This window comes from Setaria viridis, chromosome 1 (assembly GCF_005286985.2).
Source record: "Setaria viridis chromosome 1, Setaria_viridis_v4.0, whole genome shotgun sequence".
Lineage (NCBI taxonomy): Eukaryota > Viridiplantae > Streptophyta > Magnoliopsida > Poales > Poaceae > Setaria > Setaria viridis.
In genome coordinates, this window is record NC_048263.2 from 4,171,866 (window position 1) to 4,191,916 (window position 20,051).

General features: G+C 38.5%; 1 protein-coding gene across 4 annotated transcripts; it reads left to right on the plus strand.

The window, feature by feature from the left end:
* Positions 1-94: 94 nt before the first annotated feature.
* Positions 95-19,255, plus strand: LOC117844184 (nuclear pore complex protein NUP205). Of its 4 annotated transcripts, XM_034724944.2 has the most exons (45): positions 100-350; positions 461-556; positions 1,527-1,601; positions 1,700-1,804; positions 1,888-1,998; positions 2,453-2,612; positions 2,786-2,868; positions 2,977-3,099; positions 3,199-3,399; positions 5,143-5,232; positions 5,395-5,550; positions 6,348-6,464; positions 6,624-6,830; positions 7,342-7,443; positions 7,550-7,681; positions 8,944-9,074; positions 9,151-9,270; positions 9,453-9,558; positions 10,274-10,471; positions 10,561-10,679; positions 10,760-10,910; positions 10,995-11,107; positions 11,179-11,260; positions 11,353-11,439; positions 11,524-11,601; positions 12,624-12,818; positions 13,313-13,405; positions 13,473-13,586; positions 13,670-13,828; positions 13,916-13,971; positions 14,045-14,117; positions 14,214-14,404; positions 14,509-14,641; positions 14,716-14,793; positions 15,141-15,305; positions 16,352-16,522; positions 16,593-16,727; positions 17,101-17,244; positions 17,323-17,445; positions 17,537-17,629; positions 17,836-17,958; positions 18,150-18,250; positions 18,374-18,493; positions 18,584-18,659; positions 18,935-19,255. In XM_034724944.2, the coding sequence occupies exons 1-45, from the start codon at positions 204-206 to the stop codon at positions 19,019-19,021; spliced, it is 5,520 nt and encodes a 1,839-aa protein (XP_034580835.1). In that variant the 5' UTR covers positions 100-203; the 3' UTR covers positions 19,022-19,255. The 4 variants fall into 4 exon arrangements, 3 of the variants coding, with proteins under 3 accessions (XP_072147410.1, XP_034580835.1, XP_034580841.1); XM_034724950.2 differs by lacking the exons at positions 100-350; positions 461-556; positions 1,527-1,601; positions 1,700-1,804; positions 1,888-1,998 and having other exon boundaries at positions 2,479-2,612; positions 2,691-2,868; XR_011897324.1 differs by lacking the exons at positions 17,323-17,445; positions 17,537-17,629; positions 17,836-17,958; ... (2 more) ...; positions 18,584-18,659; positions 18,935-19,255 and having other exon boundaries at positions 96-350; positions 16,352-16,521; positions 16,591-16,727; positions 17,101-17,240.
* The last annotated feature ends 796 nt before the right edge of the window (positions 19,256-20,051 follow it).

A 20,051-nucleotide genomic window follows, 5' to 3' on the forward strand; every position in this document is an offset into this window, starting at 1 on the left:
TCGCTACGCGACCACAGCTCGTCTCCCCCTCGCTTATACGCAGCCTAGTCAGAGCGCCCAAAACCCAGAAGCCCGCCCGCCCTCCCCACCCCCGTGCTCGTGTACTAGGGTTTTAAATCCCTCTCCGTTCCCCCTCCCATTCCGCCGACCACCGCCAACTCGCCCCTAGGGTTCCGGCCGGCGAGCGGGCTTGCTCTCCGGCGATGGCGCCGCCTCCGCCGCGCGAGCTCCTGGCCGCCATCGAGGCGGCGCTGCTCGGCGCCGCGCCGCCGTCCCCGGCGCAGCGCGTGGAGCTCCTCCACGCCGTCCGCGACGCCGCCCCCGCGTTCCGCGCGCTCCTCTCCTACCCGGTGCGCCCCCCTGTGCCGGGCATTCGTTCGATTGTGCCAGGATTCGTCGGTGCCGCATGGTGACTCGGGTTGCTTAATTTGGGTTTGGGCGTCTATCTGTGTGTGGGCAGGGGCCGAAGGCGTCTGATCGGACTCAGGTGGAGAGCAAGGAGGTGCGCCTGCCGGACATGCCGCCCATCACTCTTGATGACACCGACGTGCAGACTGTAAGCTCCCTTCCTCCTCCCCTGTAATTTGTGGAGTGCAACTGTAGAGTCATTTGGCTAGTTTTGCCCAGGGTTGTGCGAGTTGCTTAATTATGCTGTTCAAGATAAGCTCCGAGGGAATGCTTGTTCTCTTGATTAGAGTTCTGGAATGAGAAATTGAGAGTGACACTTTATGCTTTAGTTAGTACATCTTGGTGCAAACCTGTAAGTTTGAACTAGTCTCTGATAGATGAGATTATCATTTGTAAACATGCAACTTCTGATTTCGGCTGAGATGAGCTTTGTTTTACTTCAGCGTTCCGTTTTCTCAGTAGTTTGATATCAAACATTGGAAACAGTGAAGCTCAAATTTCTTTGTGTTATAGTAATAAGATTTTATATTATGCCGACCATCTTGACACTTATTCTCCGATGGCTGAAAATAATGTATCATATCAATGCCTTGCTAATTAAATGCTAGGATGTTGCTAGTTTGGACACCAGGTAGTAAAAGTATGACATATCATATCATAGATTCCTGGCTTGATGCTACATTGTTACCTGTTAAGCAAAGAGCGATGTTCAAACTACTGCTCCTGTTTCCTGTAGGATTTATCTTCTCATATCACACGCTTTAAGTTGGCCAACAAGTTAAAAAATGCGTACTGCATGATTTGTAGTGTCCTTCTTTTTCCTTTAATTTGTTATCTGTGATAGAAAACAATTACAATATATTCTGCACTCTACTGTGCTAGTTGGATTCTTACCTGTGATTGAACTCACAAATCTGTATCTCATGCTCCTAATAAATCTTGAAGCTCAGATCTGTAATGTTTGCTGTGGTTGTATTTGTGTCTATGATTACCCATAAGAGCACGACTTGTCCTTTTGCTTATCAATCAACTCATGCCTTTTGATTTATGAAAGCAACATGTAGTAGTTTGACTATTACTTTTTTAAAGTTTTAAATCTGCATCTCTTTGTTTTCCAGGCCCTAAAGCTGAGTGATGAACTCAATCTTAATGAGATTGAGTGTGTTCGTTTGCTTGTTGATGCTAACAGAGAGGTATAGTTTGCAGAATTGAAGTATGTTCTTGTTCTATTGTTGTCAGCCATGTTTGTACTGCTATCTGACCATCTTACATGCATTCATATGATTTGCAGTGGGTTTTATACGGCCGAGAGCCTTTGGAAATATATAGACTTGCAGCTGGCCTTTGGTACATGGAGAGAAGGGATCTTATAACCTCTCTGTACATTCTGTTGCGAGTAATCTGCTAATCATTTTCATTCCAGTTGTAGAATAACTTGACTTGAAGGATGATTTAATGCTTTTCTTTCATCTTTTGTAGTCTGTTGCACTGGATCAAGGTCTTGATGCTGATCTGATGTCTGAAATTGAAGAGCAAATGCAACCTTTATTTAATGATGGTCTCCGGCAAAGGATAATTGCGCTTGTAAAGGTTGGACCTGATGAAACTTGAATATATGCCCTGTGCATGCCTTTTTATCCTTTTATTCAATGAATTGCATTGGATATATTTAAAGAAAATGACCATGGTGAGGTTAAGGCCATGCCCTGTAAACTCAGACCCTCGTCAAATTATGGTTCTGAGTTAGCCCTTGAGCTCAGGTTTAAATTTAATATCTTTAAAACATGTAAAATAGTGTACAAGGGGAGAGGCAGAGATTTTGCGCTAAGCTAGATGGGGCTTATGTTGGTCTTGGGCTGCTAGCGTGTCCCTGTTCATTTGTTCTTGCTTTATTTGCAGTTATATCCTATGCTAGTTCATTCTAGCTATTTCTTAGCAACCAGTACAGCTAAAAATCTGTTTAAAAGTGTTCCAAAAGTTTCATCTTTAGTCTTTTTTCTTTCTGAGAAATAAGGACTGATGCATAGTTGCTTTTTTCATAAAGGAGTTAAACCGGGAAGAACCAGCTGGAATTGGTCGACCAAGCTCTGAGCGCTATGTGCTTGATTTCAGAGGGGCTCTTGTGGAAAGAAGGGCTATTGTCTCAAGAGAGAGATTAAGTTTGAGCCACTGCCTTGCTCTTTCTGCACTTATTAAACTAATGAGTATGTTAAACCTTTTTTTTAAATTTCCTCTATCAATTAATTTTATCTAGTGCTTACCAAGGGATTTTAATAATTCAGTGGTATGCATCAGCCTACGTGCTGTGCGTGTGCAACCTTTTGTTCATGTCAATCTATGGAAAGCAAGCAATAATGATTTATGCAACTTCATTTAGGCCCCAAGGAAGTTAAGGATGTATTTTCAATATTGAAAGACTGTGCAGCTGATGCAAATCAAAACACAAGTGTGGAGCTTCAGGTTTGAAGTTTAAACCAGTTACTTGGAATGATATGTTGATTGTAGACATGTTGCGCAGATCTGTATAATGCGTTATTGTCAAACTTTTACTAACTTTTATCATTGCAGATCACCTATGGAGTTCTGTTTTCTCTTGTAGCAACTTTTATTTCTGATGCCCTAAGTACTTCTCATGAGAAAGGATCATTGTCATCATCTGATTCCTCATTTAGACATGAATTTCATGAACTCGTAAGCTTTAATAAATGTATTTCCACTAATCACTGTTTAATACTTTGTTTGAGCATACTTAGTTTTTTTACAATTGCCATCTATATTTTTTCCTTTCAGGTGATGAGGACAGGAAACAATACGACTGTTGAAGGATTTGTTGGTGTTGTGCGACTTGCATGGTCGGTTCATTTGATGCTAACTCAAGATCGAAGTAATTCAAGAGAAACGTCAGATATTTGGTCATGTCTGGAAATTATCTGTTGTCAAAATTCTTTTGAGTTTTTGCGGGAGCGAGTTTTGAAAACAGCTGCATACCAGGTATAGCAAATCTAGATTTCAATGCAACCTCTTTCAATTGCATGTCCTTATTCACAGTCCTGCTGGTTGTGCAAATAACTAATTATTTTTTGAAATTTGAAATGTTCTGTATGTATTGCACTATTCCTCTAATGTGTTCATGTAATCTTGCCTCCAATATGTTTCTCTGTATATTTCCCTTCTGTTTTGTCATGCTGATCTGTTTCATCTACCAGTTATATCAGTTTGATTTTCACTAAGGCATGCTAGAAGCAAAGCTACAGTATCTCACCTTTATTTAATTGACTTCTATTGGTTCCATTAGTTTTTAGTTGCTGTTTCTAACTTTATTTCAATCATAACCTTTACTCACTGAATTTATTATCCTTGTGCCCTCGAAATTCAAGCATATTTATTATCTGATATTGTTGATCTTTTCCAAATCTCATACTGCGGAAATGTGGAGTGATACTAGGGAGCAGGATGTATAAGAAACTAAGAAGACGAGTTTATGAATTAGTGCATGTACTTCATTAACTTCCTTCCTGTTATCCTTAGCTGACGAGTTCTCAAACTATGTGCTACAGCAAAGCTTTGCATCAATCCTGATTGTGAGAATATGCTTGCCTGTTTCCCTGCGAAGCATAAGATATCCTTATTTCTGTACCTCACTTGGGATTTTGAGTTTGTGCAACACTGTCCGTAGATTAGGATGCCTGGGTAACTAGGGGAAGATCTGGACATGGATGATTTGACAATCTAAGATTCATTTAAACAAGTCGCAAATATAGAGAATAAAAAGTAAAAGGTATCTAATAAAAGTATAATGATAGTAGTAGTAGAGGGGGACGGATATCAAAGGTCATGATTCGCAGGTTTGGGCATGTCAACTACTGATTTCCACACATTCCAATCCAAAGCACCAACGGTAATTCTTTGTGTAACTTTAGATTGGAGGTCGTGGAAATAAGTTAAATTGTGTATCGCGAAGTATCGGAGTGTTCAAGCCCAAATCCAACAAAGTGATATGCTTCTGCTCGACCATAAGAGATATTAGTCCACAAGGCCTGCTTAAGCAGTATTAACTAATTTTACAGCAGCTGTAGCCGTGTTTGGTTGCCTGCATGAGATCAGGTTAGGCCCATGGCAGGCAGAATCTTTTGGTCCAATCCATCTTATTGTTTGCATGCAAGGATCCCGGTCAAACAGATGTAGAAATCCACAACGGGCCAGGCGCCCAGGCCCATGGGAAACGTGCAATTCGGCCAGCTAACCATGTTACTGTAAATCACTTGTGGATATTAGGTGATATTTGTATATGAAAGTAGATAGGTGAACTAAGGGCTAATAGAGTATATTTCTGCAAATGACCACTGCGATAATGCTTGTTTTCACGTTGTATTATGTGTCTTGTCTTTGTGCCACCAAGCAAACATCTCCATAGGGCAGGATGACCCAACCAAGCATCCGAAAAATTGTATAATTGCATCCTGACCCTTTGTATAGGCAACAGAACACACTATGTGCGGTTATGCATATCTTTTGCAATAAACCCAGATTTCGATCTGACACATTGACAGACCAATATATTGTGGAATCATGATTGGCCTCAATGAAAGAAGTTCTAGTATTTCATATGGTCAATTGATAATTCCCGTGTATTAGTGGTCAAAGTTCGTTCCCAAGAATGTCAAATATATTTTATTTAGATATGATAGTACAGTATTTTTCTTGGTTATTCTTATTTCTTTTCATCTAATGCAGAATGATGATGAGGACATTGTCTACATGTACACTGGCTACACACACAAGTTAATGATGTGCTTTATTTCCCACCCAACTTCTAGAGATAAGGTTAGAGTACTTCATTGAACCATAGCAACCTAGTATATTATCTATTTTCCTGTGTTGCAGCTGACGGATATCTACCATTAGTGTTCTACGCGGGGATTACATGTGAAGTAACTTTCTTAATTAGTTGTGCAAAATGATAATACTATCTCCTTTAATTAACAGATAAAGGAAATTAAGGAAAAAGCAATGACTGCCCTCAGTCCATACGGGCCACCTCGAGATCATCGGGAAGATCCTGCTAGAAATGGGGAACAAGTTGGTCAGGCTACTAACGAGCCTTTTGTATCCTTGCTGGAGCTAATTAGAGAAATCTATCAGGTAATGCTTCTGTCATTTATATAGTCAAATCAAATCAGGGAACCTGAAAACATGTATGATTTCCCAGGACCAATGCTTCTTTTACCGTGTTGGACACCCCCCGAGTCAGTCAGACACCAGTGTTCATGTTCAACTAACAATGTAATGATGAAATACCATGTGATGAGATGTAATTGACACATCTAATTCAACTACTGTTAGTTTCCATAGTATAATGCATCCTTTAATTTGAATGTTTAAGTGATGATCATGGTATGTATTGAACAAGTTTTGCTAGGCCTCAACGAAGTTTATTATGAAAGATGCTGGCTTGCTTATTGCTTGCTAACTTGGCAGGCTATTATGTGGCTAAGCTAGTTTGTAATCTCTTACTTTGTTTGTCACTTTATATTTAGCATATTTTTCGAACAGTGTTAAGTGCTGCTTCAAAATTGAGCCTTGGCCTTGTTTTCGATTCAATGTTAAGAAATGTTCTTCCCTCTAGTCTAGTAACTACTTCCATCTGTTGTAATTGTGACCACCAAAAGGATATACTGCATTGTTATCTATGGAGTTTAATGTTTTATAAGGTTCCACTTTAAACCTGGTTTTTTGATCTTACAAATGAACTTGCAGCAATAATGAAATTTTGATAGTGCACTAGATCCTATAAGTTTACCGCATTTCTCCCGAACACATTATTTGATTAGCCTTGTTATGTCTAAGAGCAAAACTGTATGTCTGTTGTTGTCAATAAGGCATGCTAGGTTTGAGAAGTTTGTATGGCAATCACATCTTTTTTTTTGTGTTCTCATCAGAAAGAGCCTGAGCTAGTGCATGGAAACGAGGAACTGTGGACTTTTGTTATATATGCAGGAGAAGACCATACCAACACACAAACTCTTGTGGCCTTCCTTGGACTTCTCAGTATTTTGGTACACGTTATGGTTATTGCTCTGTTCAGTTTTTTCACCTTTTGCTCTGACTACCCCAACTTGCTTGGGACTGAAAGGCTATGTTGTTGTTGTTGTTATGGTTACTGCTCTGTTCAGTTTTTTCACCTTTTGCTCTGACTGAACTATTGTACTTGTCAGGCTTCCACTGAAGTTGGTGCTGCCAAAGTCTATGAGCTGCTTCAGGGAAAAATTTATCGCTCAGTTGGGTGGAACACTCTGTTTGATTGCTTATCTATCTATGAGGAGAAGTTTAAAAAATCCATTCAATCTTCTGCAAGCATACTACCTGATTTTCCTGAGGGTGATGCACAGGCACTAGTTGCTTATTTATCAGTTCTTCAGAAGGTGTGAAATTTCTTGCATTTCTTATTCATTTGTCGTGCTTGTCCTGGCTACCTGTGTTCAGAGTAAATTGCACTTGCACCTTTGATGATTTTGGAATGATTATATGGGTATATTACTTTTAGAATTACCTTCCATTTTCCATGGCTATCATTATCATCAAGTTTTGAGTGAACACCATCAGCTATGCAGGTTTCTTTGAAAAATCAGAAAATTGAATCAGCCTTTGTCCTAGCGAATTCTCAATCGCTCTCATCTTATAACCCGTTGAGTAGGTTCTGTTACAGGCTTACAGCTATGTTGAAGTTCTTGAAACTTAGTAGAATTTTCATTGAGGCAATACTTTTCCGGTCCATCAGCTGTACTGGCCATAAATTTGTACTAAATAGCAACACTTTGATCAGATGCTATATGTGTTTTAAAATTCTCTTTTCATCATGCATAATTTTACACATATTACTGTTGCTGTTGTCTTTGTTTGCTGCTGTGATTTACATAAACTGTGAACTTACAGGTGGTGGAAAATGGGAATCCTATAGAACGAAGGAAATGGTTCCCTGATATTGAACCTTTATTTAAGCTTCTCAGCTATGAAAATGTGCCTCCGTACTTGAAGGTACAAGCCTTTATGTTCTGAGTACATACATCTGTGTTATTTTTTATTTTATTTTGGTTGGGTGGCGGTTATGTTTTCTCATAATATGTGCTTGAAACATGTGCAGGGGGCTTTGCGAAATTCAATAGCCGCATTTATCAAAGTGTCACCCCTACTAAAAGACACTATTTGGAATTATCTTGAGCAATACGATCTTCCGGTGGTTACGGCTCCACTAGGGCACCATACAGCAACACAGGTACCAGATGTTCACCGTTTCACTAATTTCCTAATTTTACTGTCTACTTTCTAACTCGTCTTTTAGTCATCAAGCAAAGCAACATACTTCCTCCAATCACAAAAGTGTCGTTTTGGACATCGGCACAACCAGCAACCCACCATGTTGACCACTAATTGCTAGTGTAAACATGTATCCAAAATATAGCAAAGTTGTTATATTAATACACTACGAAAGTTATTTTCAAGATAAAATCTAGCTGAACCATTTTGAAAAGTTAAACTGAGATGTTAACAACGACATTTATGGACAAAGTTGAAACATGTTGACTGAATGCAACCCCAAATGATACTATTGTTTGAGGGAGTATAAAGAAAAAAAAGAAACAAATCCTATTTTTCTTCTTTTTACATATGTTTATGAAATACATTGTTTGTGGGAAATTAACCTGGTATTCAAATATTTTTGTCTTCCCGTTGTGGCAAACAATGAACCTGCGTTGTATTCATAATGACACATTTACTTATATCATATAGCTGCCAATCTTGCACCTTGATCTTACCTTTTCTGTTAGTGCTGCCAGCTAGATGCTATTTTTGGTTTAGTTGCGACTTAGCACTATTTTTCTCAGTTTATCTGATTTTACTATTTGATGTATATTTCTTTATGATATCTTCTTTTGGTTACCTTATATCCAGTCTCTGGAATCACGACTTTCTTAGAATGCCTGTTATTTATGGCAAAACTAGCAAACACTTAGGTTAGATGATGCAAGGTCTGATTCTAACTGGTCAGCTTCCTCTAAGGAAAGGCTTGGCGCCATTGTCTGATGCATTGGAAAGCAGCAACTAGAGTCTGATGATACCGTGATGCATTTTACTAGTTGGCCATTGTTCTTAGCGCTTGTTCTTAATAACAAAATTAACACAACACTTAGGTGAACCAAGGTCAGCTTCTTAAGTCTTAAACAACTACAGCTTCCTCGGAAGGCTTTGGTGCCTGTCGTCTGATGCATTGAAAAGCAACAACCAATTGCTACTCAATTCATTTTTGTTAGTTTGTTTTTGGTTCAACATATGGAGCAACAAATACATGCAATACTTGAATTCAACCTATGCTGGCAAAACCCTTCATGATAGGCGCTAGTCTTTCTTTTGTTTGATCTTGGATGTAAGATCAACCTTCAGCGGAAGCTGACATACGATCTACTAGTCGGCCATATTCATATGCAAATACCACTATAATCTCAATTCAGCATGGTGCTTCTTCTATGTTGGTGGCAGATTTATGATATGAGATTTGAGTTGAATGAAGTGGAAGCAAGGAGGGAGAGTTACCCCTCGACCATATCTTTTCTCAAATTGATCAATGCACTTATTGCGGAAGAAAGAAACATAAGTGACAAAGGCCGGAGGTGCTTACTTTTTACTGATCAATTTCATTTCCTGGCTTTCAACACTTTCTAAGAGTAAGATATGTTTTTCTAACAGGTTCATGGGTATCTTTAAGTTTGTTTATGAAGATGTCTTTGGTCCTTTTTCTCAAAGAGCCTACGCTGACCCTCAGGAAAAATGGGAGCTTGCACTTGCCTGCCTGGAGCATTTCCGCATGTGAGTAGAATGTGAACTTTTTTGTTTGAAAATTTATTGCTTTTTTTTTCTGAATGGGGAACCATGGAATGTGAACCCTTGATCCAAATACCCCCTTTTACATGGGATAGTTTCTTTGATCTTCCAATATCTAGCTTTGTTTGCCATAAAATGCAGTAACAAATTGGCTATTGTTTGTACAGGGTTTTGAGCATGTATGACATAAATGATGATGATATTTATGCTTCTGTTAACACATCAGCCCCTTCATCCATCGAGAGACAGCTCCCTCTGCTAGAACTACTCAAAGTATGTCCATGTACTGATTTTGAGAAGCCCTAACTGTTAATATATTACATACGCTCATTGTCGGATTATTTACTGTACTTGGAAGTTCCTTGATATTCATGTTGCTATTGGAGCCACTTTTCATTGTGAACATCACACGGTCCTTACTACAGATTCCCTGCTTGATACCGATAGTCTAGCAGTGATCCTTTAGCAATGTGCCTATAATATTTCTTATCTAGTGTTGGAAGGGTACTTAGCATGTTTGTAGCATCATATTGTAGAGTTTTGGTTTGCATTATATGGAACTTGGAAGGTTGAAAATTTATCTGATTATTGCTACAAAAACCTAGACGAATTCATATTGTTCTACTGTGTTCAAAAACTGTAGACCAGATAACACATTAACACTAGGGTCACCAGTGAAATAGTATCATCTGAATAAATAGCAGTACTTTCTGGAATCTACTGCGATTTGATTTTTCATGCTCATCAGTTATTTGGTGATGCTCTTTCTTAATTTTTTTTCTATATCTTTAGCAGATAAGTATTTTTTCCCCTTCAGACCTGAATTAATATGCTTTGCTTCAATGGATTTGCTCACTTGTTTGCTTTGTTAAGTGCTTGTTATACCATATATATTCATCTGTTTAAAGATACTACATTTTTGCATCAACTTCTATTTCACCTCTAGTTGTACATTATGAATAATTTGTGTTTGTGGAATTCTGAACAGGATTTCATGAGTGGGAAAGCTGCATTCCGCAATATCATGAACATCATATTAGTGGGTGTTGACTCTCTTATCAATGAGCGAACCACACAAACATATGGTATTCTTTTGGAGAAAACAGTCCATCTATCTCTTGAAATATTTATTCTTGTCATGGAGAGAGATCTGGCTCTTGCTGATGTTTTCCGGCCACTCTACCAGGTTTTGTACTTTGCTTATCTCAGTTGTGGGGTTTTACCTGGCTATTACTTCATCTAATTGCTTTTCTGTTTTCTTTTGGGATTATGCAGCCATTGGATGTTGTTTTAGCACAAAATCATAGACAGATAGTAGCATTGCTAGAGTTTGTACGATATGACTATCTTCCCCAAATTCAACAGTGTTCAATAAAAATTATGGCCATCCTGAGGTATATCCAAATTACTTATATTTTTTTTCCTTGTGCTATTTTGCTTATATATGTTCTTACGGCTGGCTTATTTCTGGCAGTTCTAGAATAGTTGGCCTGGTACAGTTGCTTTTGAAAGCTGATGTTGGAAAAACTGTAATAGAAGATTACGCTGCTTGCTTGGAGTTCCGATTTGATGATTTTCAGGTTATAGAGGATACGAAAGATGATGTTGGAGTTCTAATACTGCAGGTTGTGATTTTATTCCCATTGACTTTGTTTGTTGAGCTATTTAATGACCTGTGTTTTAATTATGCTAATCAATCATATATGCAGTTGCTTCTTGACAATATTTGCCATCCAGCTCCAAACATAACACATTTGCTCTTGAGATTTGATGTCAATGGATCCATTGAGCGAACAGTTCTAAAACCAAAATCCCACTATAGGTTAACTCCAGACTGTGCCTTTATGTGTGGTGATATATTTTATTAATTGAACTCACTTTGTTTTATATCAGTTGTTTGAAGGTAATCCTTGACAACCTCGAAAAGGTGACAAAGCCAGATATAAATGCCTTACTGCACGAGTTCAGTTTTCAGGTTTGGTATTTTGGCTTAGTAGTCAGATATAATATTTTTCATCTTACTTGTTTCTATATCATAACAACTGCATTTCTCCCTCCTGAATACAGCTTCTCTACGAGTTATGTCTCGACCCTTTAACTTGTGGACCTGTTATGGATCTCCTAAGTACAAAGAAGTACCAGTTCTTTTCTAAGGTTTTCATTCTTCTCTGTTCTTTTGAATCATTATTGCTAAAATTTTCGATTCGAACTCATATTTTCCTTGCCCACTAATTTCAGCATGTTGGAACCATCGGAGTTGCACCACTTCCAAAAAGGAACACTAACCAGTCTCTTCGTATCAGCATGCTCCATGAGGTATACATCCAGCTTTCATCTTTTGTCAAAATTTTAGTTTGGAGAACATGCAGAAATTAATAGAAGTGCAACTAATGGCTAATGTTTTATGATGCCAATGTGCTATAAAATAAACCTTGTATTTGAATTATTCTTGATACATGGGATAAAACTTTATAACAGAAAATGGATATCAATCTGAATACATAGTGGTTTAATCGATTCTCTGCAACGTTTTGGTAACCACTGTTGTTTTCTGCTATTCATTTTCTGTAGATGTGCTACATTTATGCGTTATCTTGATATACTTTAGACAAATAATGAGGTGATGTCACTGTCAGTGTTTCGCTTGGAAGTTAGAACATTACAGTTATCAAATTGCATATCAACTGCCCTCTTGACCAGGTCGCCTGGAGTCCTGCACACTTGATCATTGCCTTGTGACCCGAGGCAATGCCATATGGGCAAAGGGCTGAGGAGGGTACATAAGAAAGAGAAAAGAAAAAGAAAAAAAAAAGTGGGGATGGGGGGGCATCGCCCATCTCACCATGCTGGCTCACCTGATCCCCTCCCAATATCTCCTTCTCATGCTGACCTGACCATTACCTCAGCTGCTTATCTCATCTCAAGTCTCAGTCCTTGAATTGAAAGAAGATGGCAACCAGGGTTGTGATTGAATCTGAGAGTGTTGTGGGTAGTGTTGTGGCCCACCTCCCTCCCATTCCTCCAGCCAAAGTAAACCATGCTTTGGCGATGCCACAGCAGTCAAGGCTGAGCCATATGGGACATGGGAGCAAAGTGCACCGACAGGTGTAGGGGCAGCCATGGCCTTGAGCACCTTCGCACCAAATTGGTACAGTCGCAACAATGCTCCAGAAATATAAGAGTGCATATTTGAAATGTCGAAGTTCTGCTACTTACAAATTGCATTTGGACGCCAAAATTTATTTGCCTTTTTAGGGACCTATTGCTTCTGATGGTTGCCTGCTATATCTATTTTGGTATTTTTCATTGTGTTGAAACCATGATTTCTTCATTTTCAGAGGGCATGGTTGCTAAAGATGTTAGCACTGGCATTACATCTATCCGATGTATCATCATCTGTATACCGGGAAGCCTGTGTGGCTATTCTGTATCATACTTTTGGTCAGTGTGCCAATAACTTCCAGAGTACAAGCTTGTTCCATTCACGTGATGCTTCAACTGGCATTAGCAATGAATCAGGAAATAGAAATAAGGTAATATCTGGCATCTGCATTTTTCTCATTTCCTAGTTGATGAATCATCATTGGACTGGAGAACGTGGAAATCAGCAATCCACATGCCCAAGCCATGACCTTGCGTATCGATCTGCTTTTACTATCATCATTATTCCTAATATTTTTAAACTTTTATTATATATTGTTGTTGGTGTCTCTTGTTGGATTTCATATTTTCATCTCTAGCCTACCCCAACTTGCTTGGGGCAAAGGATTTGTTTTTTTTCTTGGTGACGGATGGATAGTGTCTTGCATATTTCTTTGATTGTTTAGCCCTTCAAGTTTTGTTTGTGCGAAGCTTTGTCTGTATACTTTCATGGTTGAGCAAAGCTTTATCTGTATGCTAATTTGAAAATGTGGGGTTTAAAACCTCATTAAGCTTTCATGGTTCTGCTGGTCAAGTTTGCAAGTGTGATATTTTATCCACATTTCCATGCTCCAGAACCTTATATTGCTTGCAACTTTGCACTTAGGTTTTGGACTTGCTTGAGGTTTTACAGTTTAGATGTCCAGACACTTCAATGAAGTATCCACAGCTGCTTTCCAACCTGGGAGTTGAACCAAAGGTATGCCCTTTACACCTTCCAGTTCTTTAGTTTCCTTTGTTTCTCATTAGATTTTTGGTATGAACAGATTGAGGAGATTCTAAGGAACTCTGCGACATCTGAATTCGGTGGTGTATATTATTATTCAGAGAGAGGTGACCGACTGATTGATCTGGATGCTTTCCATGAAAAACTTCTCCAGGTTGTATATTCATTCTTATGCATACTTGTTATGTTGTACTTCTTTAAAAATGATCTTGTTTTGATGAATTTAATATTTTGCAGATAACACAAGAGTTGAACTCACAATTAAGTGAGTCTGAGAAAGGCGAAGTAAAAGAATCAGTTCATCATTTGCTGAAATGGGCTTGGCGATATAACAAAAATCTTGAAGAGCAGGCTGCCCAACTTCACATGTTGACTGGCTGGTCACAGATTGTTGAAGTGAGTTGGGTGTTTTCTTGTCTGCTTATCACTTGTGTAGGTTGGAAAATTTTATGTGATATTCTGATTACTATTTCTGAAAACCAGGTTGCTGTATCAAGAAGAATGTCATTACTTGAGGACCGTTCTAAGCTGTTGTTTGAGTAAGTTTTTCCTCCCTTCACATAAAATTTACAACTATTATTTGGATAATTGTACCAATCTTGCTTGATGCAGGCTGCTTGATGCTTCATTGAGTGCCACAACATCTCCAGATTGTTCAGTGAAAATGGCATATGTTTTAACCAATGTGAGTAGCTTGTCGTTATGTAGCAAACACCAATGTCCTAATCAAATGCCAAACTTTATATATCTGTTCTGAACTTAATTTGTTGGTCATTTTAAGGTATCATTGACCTGTATGGCTAAACTGCGGGATGAAAGATTCATATGCCCAGCTGGTGCAGATTCTGATGCAGTCACTTGCCTTGACATTATTTCATCGAAGCAGCTACCAAATGCAGCTTGTAACTCATTATTATTTAAGCTTGTGATGGCGATACTAAGAAATGAATCATCTGAAACCTTGAGAAGACGGTAACTTCATTGTAGTTGGTGACTATGAGCGCCACTAACCGACTCCATGTTTCACATGTTCTCTGTCCCTTCTGTGAATACTGACCTTTGATCATCTTCCGCAGGCAATATGCATTATTATTGAGTTATTTTCAATATTGTCGTAGCATTCTTGACTCTGATGTCCCTCCATCAGTTCTACGGTTCTTGCTACTGGAGGAACAAGAAGCTGATGATGACGACTTCACTCTTCAAAAGGTCCTTTTCTGTTGCATTACTTTATTTCCTTTTGTAATGTGACTATTGCTGATCATTCTTCTGCCCTTCTAAAGGTTCTCAAGGAGCACAATGAATTAGCACGTGGCAACTTTTCCATCATAAGGAAGGAAGCTCAAGCTATTGTCGATTTGGTAAGCCATTCTATTGTTTATGTTAAATTCACACAATTTGTTTTTATCTGTGCAAGGAAAACATAACTTACTGTAAATTTTTAGCATGTCTGCCCCATGGCATGGTAATGTGGTATCACTCACTCAGTCTGTCACCACATGTAACATCCAAACCTAACATACAACGTTTCCCAATTATTATTTATGGGGTCCAGAGACAAATTTTAATTGTGCAATGCTCTTTATGCTTTTGACCAACTGTTATATATCGTCTTCTGGAGGTTTGGAGATGATTAAATGAACCAGTCAAATGGTTGACCATACATGTAATCTGATATTCCCTTCCTTTGCTTATGAACTCGTTACAGGTTACTAAGGATGCCATCCATGGGAGTGAAGCTGGCAAAGCAATTTCCTTCTATGTTCTTGATGCACTAATTAGTGTTGATCATGAAAAGTATTTTTTGAACCAGCTTCAAAGTCGAGGGATTCTTAGATCATGTCTAAGTGATGTTACAACCTATTTGTCAAAGGTCTGTATTGCCACTGCTTTTTCCTTTTTTTCTTTTTTAAACCTGCTGATGCTAGTTGCAGACTTTATGCCATCATGCATTCAAGTCTCTTTTCATACCCCTTTTTTAATTGAAAAAATGGATTGGTCTTTGGGAACTTCCTTTTCTTGTTATGCATGCTTGGGTGGGTAATGTGAAAATAGGAGAATTAGAACTACATAGGCAACCTGGTAAGACCTGTACAGTGCAGGCGAAGGTGTTGATGTCAGGATCGCCATTCCTGTAGATGGTGGGAAGTAAGAATGACTATAGTTGAAATTATCTAAGGGTTCTTTGAATATAAGGTTTTTCATGCTGTTACTAGTTTTGATTCTCTTGTTTCAAATAGGCACGTAGAACATACAATTTTCTGTTTTTTATTTAGAGCAGACAGTTTATCTATTGATTTAGTATCCTATTTCATTGGATGTAAATATGATTTAGGTTTCCTGTCATAATCAATAGCTTATGATTTAGGTTCCTGTCATAACCAATAGCTTGCTGGTCCAGCTTGTGTTTGTTTTCGCAACAAACAGTATGGGTGCAAACACGGTTTAGGCCTTTTCTATTGCCATATTTATCTGGGCTATTCGTATGCACATACCATTATTGATAATTTTATTCGAGCATATTCTTTTTTTCTCTCGAACCATGCAGGAGAACTGCCCGTCATTTCATTAAGGTAGAATATATTCGAGCATATTCTTAGTTTCCTGAACTTTAAGTTAAGCGTTTATTCTCTGTTTGTTTTTCTGAAACACACTGCACAAACATCTGTCTGTCTTGTTTGATGAAACCTGAACCCAGATTTTCCATCAACATGTGTTGTTGTACGTGTTGTATATGCTAAAGATGAGCTATAAGCCTATAATTCTATGAGTATCATTCCAAAATAAAAGATGGGTCTGCCTAGAAAATGCCTCATGCTGGTTTTGTTTTGATAATCATTAATCCATTCATCGTGCCACTTTGTATCTAGCATTTTACCCTGATGTGTGGTGTCATCAGTTTTATGTGTGTGTTTTCAGGATTCGTCATTCACATCAGAATCTTCACAGCGGTTTTGCAAAGTTGATGCTCAGTTGTCATTACTGCTGAGAATAAGTCATCACTATGGCAAACATGGCTCTCAGATTTTGTTGTCCATGGGTGCTTTACAAAACCTTTCATCTTGCAACCTCATGGGTGTGCAAAAAAAGGTGCCCTTTGTTCGCAAATATAAATATATGTTGTTTATGAATTCGCACTTACAGTTTTGTATACTGCCAGGGAAATTCGCGGGCAATATCCAATATCGTAAAGGAACGGGCTGGTGAAATTGACAAGAAGAGGTCACTTATTGCACCTGTACTGCGAATAGTCACCTCTTTTACATCACTCGTGGACTCGGCTGATTTTCTTGAGGTTAGGTTATTTTGGGTTACAGTACAGCTGCACAATTCAACTGTACGAGATTAAAAGGGATAGGCATCAATGAGTAAAATTTGTATCTGGTTCATTGTGGGTTCTCCAGTAAAAGTAATTTAACATTACAACGAGCAATCTACTAAGAGGAAACAGTATTTTGTTGTGGGTGTAGTTATGATAACTTGATAATTCATATCTTTACTGCTGTATGTTACTGAGTACTGATGTTTTTAAGAATCTGGCCTTATGAATCACATTATTTTTGGTGCCTTACTGATGATGAATTTTACTCATGATGCATCTTTCATTTATTGCTCTGTGATTTTCCTTATTGGTGATGCCCCTTATACAAATTTAAATCTTTATTCAGGTGAAGAACAAAATTGTACGAGAGATAGTGGACTTCACAAAGCAGCATCAGTCAGTTTTTAATAGCATTTTAAGGGAGAACATGTCTGGAGCTAATTTGTTCACATTGGAGCGTCTTAGCTTGGTGGTTTCTGTTCTCAGCAAGGTTTACTATTCACTCTTTATTTGATTTTGGTCACTATTAATCTGTTTTAGAGGTTCACAGGTGCTAACAACTTTGTAGGTGTGGGCATATGAGGAAAATGAGGAATGCAGCTATATCCAAGATCTATTTGCCTTGATGCATTCTCTTTTCAGCCTTGACTTTGGGTCTCTGAATTTTATGCAATCGCCAAACATGATTGAGGTGAGCTTATCCCTCTTTAAGTCATATTATAATGATGACTTTATGCACCCACTTGACTTTTCTAATACTTCTAAATATTGCTGCTTACCAGAATCAGAAGTCAGAATTGAGAGCGTTTGGTCTTTGCTTCAGCCTTATATCTTACCTGTATGTTCTGGCTACAAAGAAGAACATGCGATTTCAAGTGAGTAATACTTTAAACCTACTCAGTAAATAAAAAGTAGGAACACAGAGAGAAGAAAAAAAATGTGGTTTGGTTCTGGTACATGTTGCAAGTTGAGTTTTTCTGAAAAACAAAAATCTAGGCAGCACAAAGAAGGGGGCAGAGGTATTAGTTCTTTTGTCCAAAACTTTGGTACTGATTGTCTTCCCAACACCTTGATTTTGCAGGTTTCTTATGACCATAATAGTGACCAGCAGCAACCAACACTACAAATGGTTTCCGATCTTCTGAGTTCAATAACACTAGCCATAGAAAGAGTAGCTGAAGAAAAATATATGCTACTAAACAAGGTATTGATGTTTCTAATCTGAATGTTTCTTTTGAATGGAATATTGAAGTATGGAGAAAATAAGTTATACGTGGCAACCTGAAACTTGGGGGTACAGATCTGGAATTGAGTGAAATGGTCACTATTATCAGGAATTCTGAGGTAGTTCATACTTTTTCCTCAATAGCTAACTTGTCAGATTTTGTTGTTTAGGTTCGTGACCTGAATGAGTTATCCAGAAAGGAGGTTGATGAGATAATAAAATTATGTATGAAGCAAGATTGCATCTCTCCCAATGATAATATCCGTAAAAGGTAATCTTTTTTTTCTGCCTTATAGATTCTTTGCAATATTCTTGGTTCTGACACTGGCTGCTTTTTGTCTTGCTGATCCTTCAACAATTTGTGCTATTGGGTAACACGTTTCTATATTTGCAGGAGGTACATTGCAATGATAGATTTGTGTTGCATGGCTGGGAACCGAGACCAGCTTATAACCCTTCTGCTCCAAATAGCGGAATGTGCCATTACTATTCTCCTTGTTCATTTCCAGGACGAGTAAGAATGTTTATTAGTGTAAATAAAGGCTACATATCTCACAATTCTGTTCTTACATTAGAAAACCAACATTTTTCTCTGAATTTGCAGGAGTTGCGCAAAAGATCTTTCTCCATTTTCTGATGATCTACTTCCTGTGCTGGAGAGGCTAGAACATTTAAAAGAGGTATGAAGTTCACAAAAATTGATATTGTTACTCTAGGGCCAAGTAGGGTGCCATGTTGTGTTCACTCTGCTTTCATATTCTGGGCTTCCACAAATTTTGGACGTGTGTAAGGTTGGAATATGACTACTCTATTGCAACATCAGATCAAAATATATTTTTAATATTCCTCAAAAAATAATATATTCTTAATCCTTCAATAATTAAACTGGAGTCTAAAAGGGGAACCCTATTATTAATTTGGTCTATAGGATTTAATACGTTTGTTTGCTTTGCAGGATAAAGTTGGACGTAGTAGTCTGAAGTTGTTCCACAGATCTGTGACCACACTGAAGGAGATGACCATCAGATGCATGACCGTATGAAGGACGGAGGGGTGTGTTGTACAATACACATGTTTTTTGTAGGATAGCTACACTTTGCTAGATTTGTAGATGTAAAACATTGTTGTTGTGTTAGCTCCCTTATTGAATTACACTATTAGCTTGGACTGTCCTGAGGCGGCCAATTTTATATTAGATGCCATATTTCTTGGGTTAATTTGTCTGTTCTGGGGCGTTTTGCAAATTAGTATATGTATGGGCATGCTTTCTCTTGCATTGATGCGTTTCCCTTTCCTGTTCCCCGGCATCTAAAGCCCAGTCATCTTGCTCCTCACCTTATTGTGTGATGAACTGATGATTATACTTTCTTTTATGTTCGTGCCGCGTTACACACCTCACGGGTACGACGTAATCAAGGCTAACGAAGCATCTTAACTTGTACAAAAAGTAATTGTCCTCGTACTTATTCTACAAACTATAGCTCCTGTATTTGGTCTTTCTTATTGACAGAAATTACATTGTAAAGCTTATTCGGTTCTTCAAGTCATGGTTTCGCTATTGAGTGCGGTCACACTTGTGTACCCGTGTATTTGCTCTTTCTTGACGACAAAATTACGTTGTGTAGCTTATTTATTCACTCGCTTCTTGTCATGGTTTCGCCAGGCTGCTGGCTTCGCGGTCTGACATTGCACACGTTTACCATAGTGGCAGCTTATTAAGGCGTCTCCAATGTATAGGGACGATAGAACTGCATCCATTTTGTTAAAAATCCTACAATGTGCAGGCCCGGTTCCATAGTTTGAGCGGGACCCACCTCTAAATAAGAAAATCAATTTCTTCTCAACTGCCCCTTTCTTCCCCACGGAGGCAACCAGCAGCACGCCGCTTCCTCTTCTGGTCGTCTCCATCCTCTTCCCTTCCCGGTTCTGATCCTAATCCAAAAAAAAAAGGCACAAATCGAACTCCTAGCGGCTGGATCTGAAGGCTATGGTGCCGAATTCGGGGAATATGGCCTCTAGTGAAGAGGGCCCTTCGTTCCAGACGCCATTGCTGCGGAGGCTGAGTCCAGATG

Bases quoted from the DNA above. Each gene is read 5' to 3' on its own strand.
- LOC117844184 (XM_034724944.2), top strand. From the start codon at position 204: ATGGCGCCGCCTCCGCCGCGCGAGCTCCTGGCCGCCATCGAGGCGGCG. The intron at 7,682-8,943 runs GTACCAGATGTT...TGTTGGTGGCAG, and splicing joins GGCACCATACAGCAACACAG to ATTTATGATATGAGATTTGA. The intron at 15,306-16,351 runs GTCTGTATTGCC...GTGTGTTTTCAG, and splicing joins TTACAACCTATTTGTCAAAG to GATTCGTCATTCACATCAGA.